Below are 15,109 nucleotides of genomic sequence, written 5' to 3' on the forward strand. Positions count from 1 at the left end.
TCATCAATGTGGAAACGAATTAAGAAACAACAACAACAACGGTACCTACCTATTAAATTTAAAACTAAAAAACTAAAAAATATAAAAAAGACCTCAGGAAAACTTTGAAAGTAAAAAAAATAAAGATATAAATTAGTGGAAAGCTTATTTAGATATTGGATATGCGTGTTTTTAAATCGAGATTAAACCTCAAGTTCACTGTTAAATGTAAAAAATAAAAAAAATTAAAATTGAATAAAATTTAATTCGAAATAAACTAAAGTTGGAGTTCTCAATGGGTTTTGCTTAAATATTCCCGACCCTTAAAAAAAATATCAGATTCTTCTATATTTTACAGTTTAATTGTTTGGATTTTCTTTTTAAAATTAGTCACTAAAAAAATGGTAAACAGTTCAAAATAAGTTCTGATCCTTTGTTACAAAAGTTTCTATTTATAATTGGTGTGTCAACTTTGAAATTGTTTTAAAATTAAAGAAAATGCTTCTCTCGTTGCTCTTAAAATGGGGTGGGGAGGCAGAGCCAGGTCATCATGGCACACCATGCCCAGGATTGTGTTCTAGTAATTGACCCTAGATGAACGGGTTGACTTGCTAATCGTATACTGGCGATCCTCGCCGCGGGAACTGCCACCTCTCTCCCGGTCGAACTTCTCGTGGGAACGCTCTCGCGGTGACTTATCCTGCAGATTAAAAAGATTTAAAAATTATTAATTAAATTTAACTAGGATAATAAGCTAGGACACTCACCCTGTGACGCTCCCTATCACGACCTTCCTCTTCGCCATTTTGCGCTAAAATATATATGTTTTTTAATATTTTGATTATCCGATTAGTGGAATGGACCACTTACCCTCACGCCGACGCTTGTGATCACCGCTATTGGACTCCTCGGCACGATCCCGCTTACGACCCAGCTTGCGATCCTTGCGGGCATCACGCTCCTCCTCTGACAGCTTGTCCTTGTTGCGGTCTTTGGTTTTCAGGCCGCGCGCCTTCTTCACGCTGTCCACCAGTTCCTCCACCTTCTGAAACGGCACACAGGTTTAATGATTGTAGAAAAAACAAGAACATCCTTTTTTTTGAATATTATCTTCTATAAAATCTGGTTATGTTTTCAAAATGTTTTTTTTGTTAGTTTTTTATGGCCGATTTGAAGTAGACTGTGTTTGTGATGTGGCCCTAGCCCTAATCTCTGTTTTGGAGTACGAGTTTCGTACGTCATCGTCCTCGCGCAGTGTGTCCATCACTTACCCGCGGTTTCAAGTCTCAAAACACCAACGAAACAACAACTAAACCGCGCTGCCCGCCGGAATCGAGAGATTGGAGGGGTGTGATTAGTTCCATGGGGTCCTGCTTGTCCTGCTGGGGTTGGAGCAGGACAAGGACCATTGGCTCCTTGGTTTTACTTTTTCTTCTGCAACTAAACCACGCTGCCCGCATGAGTCGAGAGATCGAAGCGATGAGTAAAGTTCCAAAGGAATTCATTTCGATGCAGGTTCCATGATGGGCTATACGTCTTCTTCCGCAATTTTTTGAAGTTTTCAAAGTTTCCACAATGTTGTATGTTGTTGACAGGTAGGGGTTAACTTCGAGTTATGGCACTGCTTTTCCTCTATTGTCGTAAGAGACTTTTTGTTTTAATTTTTCCAGTAGAAAACAAATTAAAACTTTCTCTTGATTTATATTGTTTTGAGAGCATTGGCTTTCGAATGAGTATTTTGAGACAACTGGTAACTTGTCTGGTATTGGAAGATCATATATCCACACCTAGATATATTCATTAAATGGTTTAGATCTGGCTATTCGAAGGTTGTTTGAAGAAACTTTCTTGGGTCTCATTAATAGATTTTTGGCAACATTTTGTAGAGCTTTGGAACTATGGTTTTAAGGGCAGTTCCATTTATTTGTTTCTATTGCCTGATGATTTTTTCAGGGATTTTTTTGGCTGCTTTTTATGGCTTTTATTGATCTTTGAGTTTGTTTCCTTTCTATTCGTAGGTCCTTTCCTAGTTATCTTTTACACTCTCGGCGAGTCCGATTCGTCCTCGTCCATGCGACTCTTGGTTGTAGTCTTCGTGGTCCTGTCTAGATTTAAAGATTTTGAAGAAAGATTTGGAATCTAATAGATTTTGGAGCACGTTTTCCAACAATTGTAAAGCATTGGAACTGTGGTTTAAAGTTCAGTTCAATTGTATCTCCTTTTGTTTGATGATTTTGTAAGGGATTTCGTTGGCTTCCTTTTCGTCAGTCTTGATCTTTGAGTTTCCTTTCTTTTCCGAGAATCGTCTTTGTCTATTTGGGTCCTTGCCTATTTTCTTAGTGGTTCTGGCTTCCTTCAATAGATTTTTGGAGCATACTTTCCAAAAATTGTAAGGCTTTAGGGCTTTGTGGTTTACATGGCAGTTCCACTGTCGTGTTTTTTTGATGATTTTTTTAGTCTCATTGGACATCCTTTTGGTCAATCCTGGTCTTTGAGTATGTTTTCCTTCCTTGGTCCACGGAAAGTTTTCCTCGTCACTCTCGGCGAGATCCATCTATAGGCTCTTGGTTGTAGTCATCATGGTCCCGGTTCGTTTCGTTGTTTAAAAACGTGTCTTAAAACTACTTATAGCTACTATTCTACTAAAACTAATTTACAAAGTAGATAACAAAACAAAAATCCCAAACACCCCATAACATACAATAATAGTATACTTAGAAATATGGAAAATTGCAGGTGAGAAGAACATCCTTGTTGTCCAGTTAAAGCTGCTTATAATTTTTGTGGGTCAATGTTTCGGGATGATGGGTTTTTCGGTCGTTCACTCGATGGGCGCTTTTTTTAGTTTTGAAGTTGTTTTTGTGTGGATTTGTAACCTTGCTTGATTTTTTGAATTTATTTTTGGCATTTTCCCTCCATGCGACATCGATCGTTGTTATCGTCATTGTTGTTTTTGAAGTCTTACATTGTTGTCTTAGCGTACTTATGTCTGCACCATATGCTACTAACCTTTGAACTGCTGGACGATGACTCTATTTTGCGACGCTTGGAATCAACTATAAATAGAAAAAGTTATTAGTTTGGGATTTGGAAGTGAAACCCCAAAATCACTCACCTCTTTCGTACTCAATGGTCTCGTGACTGCGCTGACGATGTTGCATGGAACCATTGCTCTCATTGGATACGGAGCTAAGATCTCTATCCCGAACACCGCGACTCTCGTACTCGTCGTAGTGGCGATGATCATTGCCACCCACTAGATCCACAACTGCATCCGGGCCTTCGGTGTGCCGGTGACGCTCTTCACCACCACGCCGAGAACTCTTTTCACGCTTGATACCGCGCTGTTGGGACGCCTCCAATTCCTCCAGACGCTGAGAACGTTCACGCGACCGCTGATGCTGCTCGGCCTCCGTCTTCACCCTTACCGACTCCCTGGAGCTGCGATGGCTGGTAATGCTGCCGTGACGCTGCTCATGCTGATCCTGCTTCTCCCGTTCCAAGTCCCGGCTGCGGCTTTCCCTCTGGCTGCTTCCATTAGTCTGCTCCAGCGACTCCTCCTTGAAGCGAGGCTGAGAATCACGCGGCGCAGGCAGTTCACGTTGTTTGCTGTCCCGTTCCGTGCTGGATGAAGTCGATATGGACACCAGATTGGACGAGATGGGCTCACTTTTTGGGATCTTCGAATCACTACGTGTAAGAGAGACTAGAAAAATCAGATATTAGATTGGTTATCCAACCATTTTAAGGATTATCCACTTACCCGGCTTGACATCCTTGATGTCTGGCTTGACTTCAGTGCCGAAGAAAGAACCAGTTGCGGCCCCCGGCGGTTTGGCAGCCGCGCTTTGTACAGATCCCGAGATGGGTGAAGTTTTGTCGGAGGAAAGCACCTTGATCGGTGTACCACCAGTGGCACCACCAGTCGGTGGCGAGTCCTTGTTAGCCCTGTCCGCCAACTGATGGAAATCGCTCTCCTTCAGCATCTGCGAACTCCTCTGCTTCAGCTGTCCAATGTAGCTGGAGGCAATGACATACAAATCCGGCCGCTTTGTCTTCTCCTCCTCGCGCACCTTATCCACCTTCCGCTCGATGATCTGGGCCAGCTTGGCTAGAACCGGATAGTGCGGCAGGATGCGCATCAGGATGATCAGTGCATTGCGAATCTGCATGAAGTCCTTGGAGTCCAGGCAGAACACAATCGCCTTGGTGATCTTGTAGTGCCACTTGTGGCACACATGGCGATAGTTCTCGTACCCAACATGGTCGTTGGCCTCCGAGAATGTGTTGCTAACCCGGAACTTGGTCACGAAGCCGGGATAGTTGGCGCATTCCTTGTTGAAAACGGCCTGATCCGCATGCCATCGCATCACGGTCTCCAGCATGGCACACAGGAAGCGTCCGTAACGCGTGGCCTCGCCCTCGGTGCAGGAAGTAACCGAGTACGTGATGTCACAGAATATCTATCGCAGGATCAAGGCAAGATTAGCTCCAGGGACATCAGGGGCATATGGTAAAGGAAACTCACCCTATCGTAGCACAGCAGGGTGGAGAAATTCGATGTCTTGAGGTTGTGAATGGTGTGCACGAACTTGGCGCAGTACAGTGCATCCAAGGCAGTGAAGGTGCAGCGCGGGAAGAGGCAGAGTTGCAAGAACTGGGTGATGGTGTCGTTCTTGGCCGATTTGGCGGAGCGCAACAGGAACCAGCTGTCCTTCTGCTCCTGCAGTCGCTGCGAGATCTTGTCCACATGCTCGTGCTGCTTTTTCCGCTCATCGTTCAACTTCTCCATCAGGGCAATGTAGCGTTCCTGCTCCTTCTTGTTTTTGGACTGATTGGAGTCCTTGCCCTCGGCAGCCTGCTGTGCCAGTTGCTTCAGCTTACCGATCTCGCGCTGGTAGCTGTCGGTCGGCACGTGCAAATCGTACATGCTCAGGCTCCAGAAGGTAACCAAAAACTGGGGACTTATGTCCTCCCACACCTTGGCGCTGTGCAGCGGACGCACTGACTCCACAATGGGATTCATGATCAGCTGCGTGGCCTCCAGATACTTTTGCAGCTTCTGGACGGTGGTTAGCTTTTTGGCATTAGGATCCGCCTTCCGAAGCTGATCGTACTTTTGCTAAAATTTCATAATTAATTAATATTTTTTTAAAAATAAAATACTTTCCAGAACTCACATTTATCTGGTGCGTGAACATGGGCCTGGCCAAGAAGAAGGCCACATCCGTGTTGATGTGGTACTCCCGCAACATGGTAATGATCGAAGGCAGGCGCTCGACATACTCATCCACCGAGTAGGTGGACCCCAGAAATGTGCCAAACTGAACCAGTGTGTCCTGGCACTGATCGTATAGGTTGCCCACCAACTTCAAGTGGCTGTGCGCCGCCGTTTCGCGATAGATGACGCAATGCTTCTGCTGAGCCATCAGCAGGCAAATGGCAACGGCGAGATCATTGTTGGCCAGGGCCTCCTTCAAACGATTTGAGGACTTTTTCGTATTCCTCACTTGACTGAAGTAGCCAGCCTGAAGTGAGAATATTATGTAGAAATAGTTATAATGAATACTTTAAATAAATACCTCTCCCCTGAGCTGTTCTCCGCCGCACATGGCCTGCAGCTGGTCGTTGGTCATCTCCTCGCATGACTCCACACCCGCCATCTTATGTACAATCTCCCGTAGGATGAGCAGATCGAGGCTCTTTTGCGATTTCAGCTGATTGGCCACATACTGCAGTAAGCCGCTCAGCTCGATGCTATACTTCTTATAAATAGCACCGCAAAATGATGCCAAGCTCTGCAGCCACAAGGACAAGGAGGTGCCATCGTCCTTGAAGCGCAGGCGACCCGTCACGGTCAGCGATTCGATGATGCAGTAGCCAAGGCAGTCAAACGAGAGGGCTGTCAAGTATTTCAGCATGTCGCACACTGGCCCAATGAGATTGTCATAGATTTGGATTTGCAGAAGAATCTGGGAATGGGGACAGTAACACATTGAATACGATTCCTTTAAAAAAGAGTATCAGCATCCACTTACGTAGTCAAATAGTAGTCCGGGGGCACAGTGACTGTACTTGCCCACCAGACGACCCAAGGGCTTGACATTCTCCTTGCTGACACGTTTCATCAGCGCCTTGATATCCCGCTGGCCCAAGCCACATCGCCGAATCAGATTCGGATGTAGCTGATAGCTGTCGTTTTTCCAGCGCGCATACAAGCTGTAGCGGAAGTGATACGGAAAGAACTTCAACACCGCCCAGATCTCTTCGGACATGGAGCAGTTGCTGTCCAGATAGAGCAGGGAGGGCAAAATACACGCATCCAATGAGGTCATAATGTCATAGTAGTGCTGTTCCGCCTCCGTGTTTGGTGGCGGGCCATTTAAACTATCGACGCCCATGTCAGCCAGCAGTTTGCCCATGATGCGGATTAGTTTGTACATCAGCACGGTGTCGTAGTGCATTGATGGACCAAGGACATTGGCCATGGGCCAGGTATACTTTCGCAGATCTGAGAATTCCTTCGCCTGCATCTTGGCCAACAGCTTGACATCGTCGTACAAGCGACTACGGCTCTGTTTGCGACCAGCCGGTGGCTTGAAGACCTTTTTATAGTATATGTGCTCCAACGTCAGGTGAATTAAATCGCCAATTCCCCTAGCGATTGGCTCTTGATGGACAATGGCCTGCTCTGGAAGCTTCTGGATAATCTTGTAGGCATTCTCCCAGTCACCCACTTTAAGCAGCGCCTCGCAAAGACCAAACTTTTGATTTGCGTTGTACTTTTCCTCATCGAATTTCTTCACCGAGGGCGGAGGTGGTGGATCCTTGTCCTCCTCCTTCTTGTTGGTGGAAATCAGATTCAGCTTTCGCACCATTTCTCTGGCATCGGCCAACTCCTCGTCCCAATACGCCTTGATGCTGCCGTCATTTGGAGTCAGCCATACATACACATCGTTCAGTTCAATCACTCCATGCTTTAGCAGCAGGGCACAAACATGATACAGAGAGCGGGGCGTTTTGGAATCCTTGAAATGGCAGAACTTGTAGCCAAGAACCTCACAAATTATGGCACCAGTGGGCATATAGCTACGCAGCAGGGGAACAAATAATTGCCAGCGATCAGGCCGAGTTTCAAAAGATTCTATGATGATGTCTAGGACACGATTAGGATCCAGATTGAAGCAGCCTAAAGAAAAAAGCGATTGTATTAGAAATATTCTCAGTATGTCGGATGAGAAAGTACCTATAAGCGATTTAATAATGTCCATTATGCTTTCGGGTGTGGTATTCTCCTCAAAGTCCTGATTCAGCTCCGTTATGAGCTTGGCAAAGCCTTCACTCTCCTCGCGGAAAAGATTAAAACGACGTTGCTTATAACTATAAAAAGCGATTAAATATTATCATCTTCAAAGATTTAGTGATATTTTAATACATACTACAACTTTGTTTTGACCTTGATGAACTTTGAGTAGAAGCTCTTGTTCTTGACAATGCCCACTTCCTGCAGCGTGTCGATTTCCAAGCGCTCCTTCAGAAGGCTCTCGGGCACGACCTTGTCCATCTCCTTGACCAACAGCACAAAGGCATGACGCTCCTCTTGCAGACCTTCGGTCATCAGGGAAGTTTCACTGTCCAGAATATTCACCACATCGACAATCAGGCTTGGTAGTTGCTCGTGAAGAGACTGCAACGTTATGGAATTAGTTTCAAGTCTTGAAGTTGGCTTTTAGGTTTCAGCACTTACCACCACCTCCGCCAGTAGGTGCAGGACGATGTCCTTTTTGTGGGTGAAACGCAGCGCCTGCCATAGCAGCTCGTAAATGGCCTGCGAGACACCTTGCTTGAAAGCACCATTGCCGTCGTAGACGGGACTCTCCTTGGGGTCCTGCAGTTGACTTTTCAGGTACTTCAGGCTAAAAGGAAATTTGTTTAGAGTCATTCAGAGGCTGAGAAGCGGCAATCAATCGGCAGTTGGCGGGCAACAAACTGACAGCAGCCACTGTACTCTGCCCGCGTGTATGTATGTGTGTCTGCAGTTGCTGCATTCGCCTGTTCTACCGCCTGTAACTCCACGTACAATTCGCTACGTCCGTTCTTGTCAAAATGCTTGAAGATCTCCGGATTGAAGACGCCGGACTCTTGACCTCCACTACCGGTGCCGCTACCGTTTGCGTCCTTTTCTCCAGCTGTGTTCCGGTTTTCCGTTCCATCGCCGCCACCGCCGCCATCCTGCGTCGCGGTCAGGCTCTTCAGTTTCTTAAGTTTCCGCATGCGGTCTGTTTGTTCGAGCCGATCTCTCTATCGGTTCGCACTGCTTCCGCTTACAAAAACTTTGCTGTTACTTGTAAAAATATATTACAATTTTTACAAATTTTCACACTTTGCTGTTGAAGTAAAATTGCCCAGTGTGACCAAAGATCACAAACAAAATGTACTAAAGCGTATATATAAAAAAAATACTAGATCGATAAATTTTTGATTTCGATAACAAATGCTAAAAATGATTTTTTACCATAAAAATTTTGTTTGAGCTTCGATTTTAAATTAAACTCTTTCTTTATATTTAATATTAAATTTAAGTAATAAGACTTTAAATTCAATATCCAAAATATAAATATTTATTACGCACGTATTAAGAGTTTACTGTTTTCTAAAAAAAAAAACAATAAATAATCGTTGCAAGAACCATAAATGAATATATTTTTGAATAAGGCGCGGCTTAAAAGTTAAATTCTGGTTTCATTGTTCTTTTTCTAAAATCTATTTGATAATTGTGTTGCTTTGGGTTAACATAATATTTTAAAAGGAAATGTGATAGCATGTACTTAATAGAATAAGTACCATTATAAGTCAGAACTAATGAAACTTATATATTTTTGTAACATAATTTGTAAATATTTGCTTGTAAAGATACATTTAAATTTTGTGTTGGGTTTAAGTTTTCACATTGCGTGAATAATTATGTAAAGTAAAATCGTAAATATAAATTTGGATGAAGCGTTATGGGCAACCTCAAATCAGCTGCTCTTCCTCGATCTTCACATCGCACTCGATCATTGAACTGTCCACGAATGCATCCGAAGTGGCTAGATTCGAGTGGTTGCTGACATTCAGGTAGCTGGAATTTAAGAGACAGTTCATTTGGGCCGATTTCTCCTGCAAATTCGCATAACTGGAGTCCGGAGCGGGCGTAAGCCTCGGCAAACCGCCTCCACTCCGTCGTGTTCCGCCTACTGACTCTCTGGAGGGCTGCGGAGTCTGCGGCGAAGCCGGTGCCGGTGTCTCCTCTTTTTTAATCTCCACCAATGTTCTACTTATTTCCATACGGAACTTAAGATTGCCCATGTTCGATAGCGACTTCATGTGGGGCAGCAAGCTCACTAAGAAACTGTAGTCCGCATCGTCCTTAAGTGATGTATCGGCTGCGCTGGTTGGTGTCGTGGTCACAGATTGATTAAAGTGACCATTGGCAGTGGGTGGCCCGTCGTACGAAGACGAAGTCTTCCGGCGACGAATCCTCTTTGACGGCGGAGGCAACCGTGGAGGCTGATGGCTTTTGGGGGGAAAGTGCAAACGAGGTGACAAGTCCAAATCCGATTTTCTGGGCATTGGGCTATAACTCAGGGGCTTGATGAGCGACCCCGGGTCTGAGCCGGAGTCCCGGTGCTCCGAAGACTCCCTCTTGAAGATATCATCCATTATCTCAAAGTCCACTGAATCGTCGTTGTCTACGTCCACGTCGATTGTAAACTCATCGAGCAGCTTGCCGTCAGTGTACTCATCCGATAGTTCAGTGTCGAAATCGAAAGGCTCCGGCGGAAATGGGACTAGCTGTTGTGGGTCAAAGATGTGGCGCATGAACTCAAGGCACCGGAAATAGGGCCACTGAGACATAGAAATGCGCTTCTGCTGGATCTTACGCACTTCCGCCCGATAGCTATCCCTTAATCCCTTGAAGCGCTTCTTGCAGGTGGCAACTAAAAAATAAATTATCAAGATGCGTCCACATGGGGGGATTTATTTTTAGCACGCCAAGGAATGTCGTTGGACTGGGACACTTACCATCCTGTTTCATTATATGCGCCACGCAGGCCCAATGTATAATAAGCTCATCCCGACGATCTGAGACAGCAATGGTGGTGTCCCACAGGGGTCGCCGTTGAGCCACCTCGGCAATCAGCCGATAGTTGTCTGCCTTCATCATCGGCGTCGCCTTAAATTCTTGCCAAGCTAAACGAATGCAACGCAAAACTGCGGCGAGTAAACAAATATACTTTTGCTCGTTACGACTTTAAAGGCAACTACTTTAAGTGCCCAATAAATGATAACGATCCAGCCACTATCAGGCTATTCATTCCAGGGCTTCCAACACTCAAAGTTCTTTGTGAAAAAATGCAAACTCGCGAGGTCGAAAGAATTCGCCCGCAGCCCGCTTGGCTGGACTTCGCAGTAACGCAGGTGACAACTCTGGCTGCGATATAATGAACAGCTGCTGTCTATGGTGTTGCCAGAAAATCTAAATGTAGTGACTAAATAATAAACAATTATAATAAAATTTTTAACAAGAGAAATATAACTATGTAGACCTTTACAGAACTTAAGTAAAAATTCTACTTTTTAGTAAATGAAATTAAAAAAAAAGCTAGATTTATAGCTAAAATAAAAAACTCCTAAATGGCAACACTGGCTAAGACGTCCCCATCCACCAGCTGTTCTCAAATGATTCAGACAGCAAACAATTTTCGTAGCTCCGCCGGCTGTGGTTTTAAAACTCGATTTACAAACTAATTAGCCATGTCAAACTGTGGAGAGGATGGCAAGGAGGAGGATTTGCCTGCAAATACGCTGGAGCACTTCACCGAACTGGCCGAAGTGCTGGAGATGATCGACAACATCAAGTCGATTGAAGTGGCGTCTTTTGAAAGGGAGTTCGAACAGTACGCCCAAGTTTTGACCCGCTACCAAGAGCAGCCTCATCTGCTGGATCCTCATCTGGAGGTGCTGCTCAACAAGCTACTGGGAAAGATAAGGCAGCAGGATCTGCCAGCGGGGGAGCGCCATGCTGCCTTCAAGTATCTGTATATTATATCTAAAGTTCGCACCTACAAGGTCTTGGTGAAGTTTATGCCGCACGAGTTGAGCGACTTGGAGTTTGTGTTGGACCTGCTGGGGCAGCAGGATCCCAAGGAGTTTGCCCAGTGGGAGACACGCTACATATTGCTCCTCTGGATGTCCATACTGGTGTTGAATCCATTTCACATGTCCCGACTGGATGCCTACGAAACACCAACCACCAATTCAGTCAGTAATCACATCCAATCCAAGACCACCAAAATGGAACGTATCTACGAACTGATCCAGATCTACGTCTCCACCAACGACACATGTAGTAGCATGGCTGCTTACCTGGCAGCCAAGTATTTTGTCCGCAGCGACATAAAGGACCTGTACCTGGAGCGATTTCTTGACTGGATCATCGAGCAGCATCAGGCTGATACTGTGAACGTAAAGTTCGGCCAGCTGGCGGCTGTGGCTGCGATTCTGAAGCACGGAAAACGAGAGGATCTGCTACCGTATGCCGACAAGCTACTCCAGTGGATCACTTCCTGCCAATACAAGGATGGCAATGACTTTTTAAAGTACAAGAACTATGTGAAGATCATTCAGAGGATTGGTCTCGTACACCTCAAGCCACGCATTGCTAGTTGGCGCTATAAAAGGGGTAAGTATTGAGGGAAATTACGACTCGCAGCGATGGCTAATTCTGTTTATTTTAGGCACCCGTTCCTTGGCCACCAATCTTCGCCAGGCTGCAGGAGCTGGTGGCGAATCGACAGCCGCCATGGAGAGTTCCCTGGACGAGGGCGAAGAGATTCTGGTGCCCGATGCCATCGAGGAAGTAATCGAGGAGCTGCTCCAGGCTCTGCGTAGCGGGGGAAATGACATTCGATGGAGTGCGGCCAAGGGGCTGGGTCGGGTAACCAATCGTTTGCCCAAAGAGCTGGCCGACGAGGTGATTGGATCGGTGATTGATATCCTCAATCCCTTGGAACCCCACGAGGCCTGGCACGGCGGCTGCTTGGCCCTCGCCGAGTTGGCCAAAAGGGGATTGCTTTTGCCCCACCGATTGGAGGAGCTAGTGCCGCTATTGATGCAAGCCCTTTTCTACGACGAGATGAAGGGCTACATGTCGGTGGGGCAGCATATCCGGGACTCGGCCTGCTACATGTGCTGGGCATTTGCCAGGGCCTACAACCCGGACGACCTCAAGCCTTTTGTTCACAAGATCTCGTCTGGATTGCTGACAGTGGCTGTCTTCGATCGAGAAGTGAACTGCAGACGCGCTGCATCGGCCGCCTTTCAGGAGAGCGTGGGTCGGCTGGGCAACTTCCCATTTGGCATCGAGATCTCCACCACCACGGACTTCTACTCCGTGGGCATACGCCAGAACTCCTATCTGAACATAAGCGATTACATTGCCCAGTTTGAGGTTTACAGGGAACCACTGATTAATCACCTAGTCCAGCGTAAGGTGAATCACTGGGACCTGAGCATCCGGGACCTCACCGCCAAGGCCCTGCACAAGCTGTCGCTCAAGGAGCCGGAATATATGGCGGCTGTTGTGCTGCCGCAGCTTTTGGCGAAGACGGACACCATTGACATTAATTGCCGACATGGTTGCGTCCTGGCCATGGGCGAGATAACCCTGGCGCTGAGGGATTTGGAGCAAAAGAGCGGAAACTCTGTGGCCTACCTTTCTAACCAACGAATTGTGGAACTGAACGAACTGGTACAATCGTTCCTGGACAGGAACTTCTATCGCGGAATGAGCGGTGAGCTGATGAAGTCCTGCACCACCAACTTTATCAAAAATTGCAGTCTGGCCAAGCTGCAGGTCACTCCAGAGTGCTTGGGTAAGTATTGGTATAGCTATTTTCCTTTTTTAAAGGATTTCTAATTTCCTTCTTGTTTTAGCTTCCTGGCAAAAAGTCATAGACTCCTGTTTGGTCACCAAAACAAACTCCATTCGCTCCTCGGCCGTGGAAGCCTTTGCCGAGCTCTGTCGCTCCTATTATGGCTCAGAGTCCAGGCTAAGCCAGGACAACGAGGCCATCATAAGTGCCTATTTGAAGGGAGCCGAGAACGATCTAGAGGAGCACATCCGCATGGGCTATATTGCAGCTCTGGGAGTACTGCCCGACTTCATGATTCGTCCACATCTCCACAGGATCTTGGACAGTCTGGTGAAGCATTCACTAACGCCCCTGCAGGCGGTCCTGGTTGGTGAAATGGGCGGTGATCGCGAGAACATCCAGGCCTACAGGTGGAGCGAAGCTAGAACTGAGAGTGTCAAGGCCCTAACCAAAGTAGTTAAAACTGTGGGCTACGAGGGAGGATTAGGTAATGCCTTATTCGTTGAATAGTTTGCCATATTTTAAGGACATTGTATCTTATAGATTCCTTTTCGGAGCGTGGAAACTTCAACAAAGTTATAGATTGTTTGCTGAAAGCTTTGGATGAATATACTCTGGATAACCGTGGCGATATCGGTGCTTGGGTGCGTGAAGCAGCCATGTCCTCGCTCTATGAGATCGTGACTGAGTGTCCGAAGGAGCTTCTCTCCTCGGAGCATGTCCACAATATCGTTGTGGGTTTCATGCAGCAAGCAGTTGAGAAAATAGACCGCACGCGAGGATTAGGTGGACGTCTTGCCTGTCAACTGGTACATCATCAGCCGAGGATTCCGCATATACGGGCGCATGTAAAGCTATTGGAGATTTTCCCGGAAGATGCCAATACTGTTCTGTGGCTTTTCGCCGACCACACATTCCCTTTGTTCTGTGAGCTGCTAGCTCTCCCGGATTACTCTAAAAGGGTACTCCTGGGACTGTCGGCCAGTATTGGACAACTGACTGAATCTCTAGTGGGTTGCATCTATCTAGAATTTTCTTATAATTCTTAAAATATTCATTATTTTTTCAGATTAAGTACGCCTCGACGGCTCTATTCCAGTTTTTGCGTTCCAATCCCGACACAGTGCCACGTCTGTGCTCCGAAATTGTGGAAATTTTCGAGGAAAACCTCCTAAACGAGCGTGTAACGTATCCTATTCTTAGTTTCCTGGACATACTCATTGGTTCCGGCACCGTGGAATCCGTACTGCACGACGAAACTCATCCATTTGCCGAGGATATCTTCCGGCTACTAAATCTGGAGGTTAAGGGATACAAGAAGCTCTACAAGACCGCGACCAGTATTAGTGCCTACTGTCAGCTGCTTCAGGTGACGCGTCTAAGCCGACGAATCCTCTCCAAGCTCTCAGTATTCCTGGGCCTGCAGCATGTCCATGTCCGCAAAACGGCAGCCACCAAATTGTACGAAGCCTTAGCTCTGCACGGAGATGTGACTGAGATACCAGAGGATAATATTGATGAGATCCTGACCCTGCTCTCTGAAACAGATTGGACCATGCCGCTGGTGGAAGTACGTCCACTGCGCAATCAACTATGCCACCTGATGGGCATCAAGGCACCTGTGAGCGGCGCAGCTGCAACGGCTTTGCAACAAACCAATGCCGATAAATGAGATTTAATTTAGGATTTAATTAACTTAACTAACTAAAGATAATTTATCTTTTTTTTGCACAAATATACAGAAGCATGGTCTTTGAGAAACATTTACATTTATTTAATGGCACTTTTCCAAATTAAAATTGAGGTTCATAAGCATTAAACAGAGTTCTTAGTCCTAATTAAAAATTAACATTTAACCAGTATATGTTAAATTCATATAGTTTTTCCTTGATGGTATTCAGTTCCTCCAAGTTTTTCAATCTCAACAAGTAGCCTCCCATTTGGCTACAAGTGTTTGCAGAATTATTTAGTGTAGAACTATTAATATAGAAATATTTTGGATGGATTGCTTCTGTGCGTCTAGGAACTTTTGCTTGAATACTATTAACTAAATAATCCAGTGGGAGCTGCGGATCCTTTCCATCAAATTCCCTCTCCGTGGATTCCAGAAATTTTTGAAGTTGTAACATGGTTTCTCGAAGATTTTTCGGTTGGCCTTCCGCTCTGTTGGTGGCTGCCTCATTTGTTTCGGAAAGTCCGAAGGGTTCCAAGGC

At 45.9% G+C, this 15,109-nt stretch overlaps 3 protein-coding genes across 4 annotated transcripts; 1 reads left to right on the plus strand and 2 right to left on the minus strand.

The window, feature by feature from the left end:
• Window positions 1–319: 319 nt before the first annotated feature.
• Window positions 320–8,395, minus strand: tho2 (THO complex subunit 2-like protein). Of its 2 annotated transcripts, XM_017242320.3 has the most exons (14): window positions 8,060–8,395; window positions 7,727–7,895; window positions 7,419–7,666; window positions 7,226–7,359; window positions 6,018–7,168; window positions 5,562–5,951; window positions 5,160–5,507; window positions 4,508–5,101; window positions 3,743–4,442; window positions 3,095–3,685; window positions 2,989–3,035; window positions 850–1,024; window positions 747–790; window positions 320–679 (listed from the first exon to the last, which is right to left on the minus strand). In XM_017242320.3, exons 1-14 carry the CDS (start codon window positions 8,251–8,253, stop codon window positions 557–559), a joined length of 4,908 nt encoding a protein of 1,635 aa, XP_017097809.3. In that variant the 5' UTR covers window positions 8,254–8,395; the 3' UTR covers window positions 320–556. The 2 variants fall into 2 exon arrangements, 1 of the variants encoding a protein (XP_017097809.3); XR_011442218.1 differs by lacking the exons at window positions 320–679; window positions 747–790 and having other exon boundaries at window positions 937–1,024; window positions 2,694–3,035.
• A 241-nt stretch (window positions 8,396–8,636) lies between these two features.
• Window positions 8,637–10,454, minus strand: LOC108125815 (uncharacterized). Its single transcript, XM_017242148.3, has 2 exons — window positions 10,045–10,454; window positions 8,637–9,959 (listed from the first exon to the last, which is right to left on the minus strand). Exons 1-2 carry the CDS (start codon window positions 10,184–10,186, stop codon window positions 8,995–8,997), a joined length of 1,107 nt encoding a protein of 368 aa, XP_017097637.2. The 5' UTR covers window positions 10,187–10,454; the 3' UTR covers window positions 8,637–8,994.
• A 221-nt stretch (window positions 10,455–10,675) lies between these two features.
• Window positions 10,676–14,663, plus strand: Tbcd (tubulin folding cofactor D). Its single transcript, XM_017242260.3, has 5 exons — window positions 10,676–11,704; window positions 11,760–12,896; window positions 12,958–13,383; window positions 13,440–13,906; window positions 13,966–14,663. The coding sequence occupies exons 1-5, from the start codon at window positions 10,777–10,779 to the stop codon at window positions 14,566–14,568; spliced, it is 3,561 nt and encodes a 1,186-aa protein (XP_017097749.2). The 5' UTR covers window positions 10,676–10,776; the 3' UTR covers window positions 14,569–14,663.
• Window positions 14,664–15,109: the final 446 nt, after the last annotated feature.

Source organism: Drosophila bipectinata, chromosome 2L (genome assembly GCF_030179905.1).
Source record: "Drosophila bipectinata strain 14024-0381.07 chromosome 2L, DbipHiC1v2, whole genome shotgun sequence".
In the NCBI taxonomy this organism is placed as follows: domain Eukaryota; kingdom Metazoa; phylum Arthropoda; class Insecta; order Diptera; family Drosophilidae; genus Drosophila; species Drosophila bipectinata.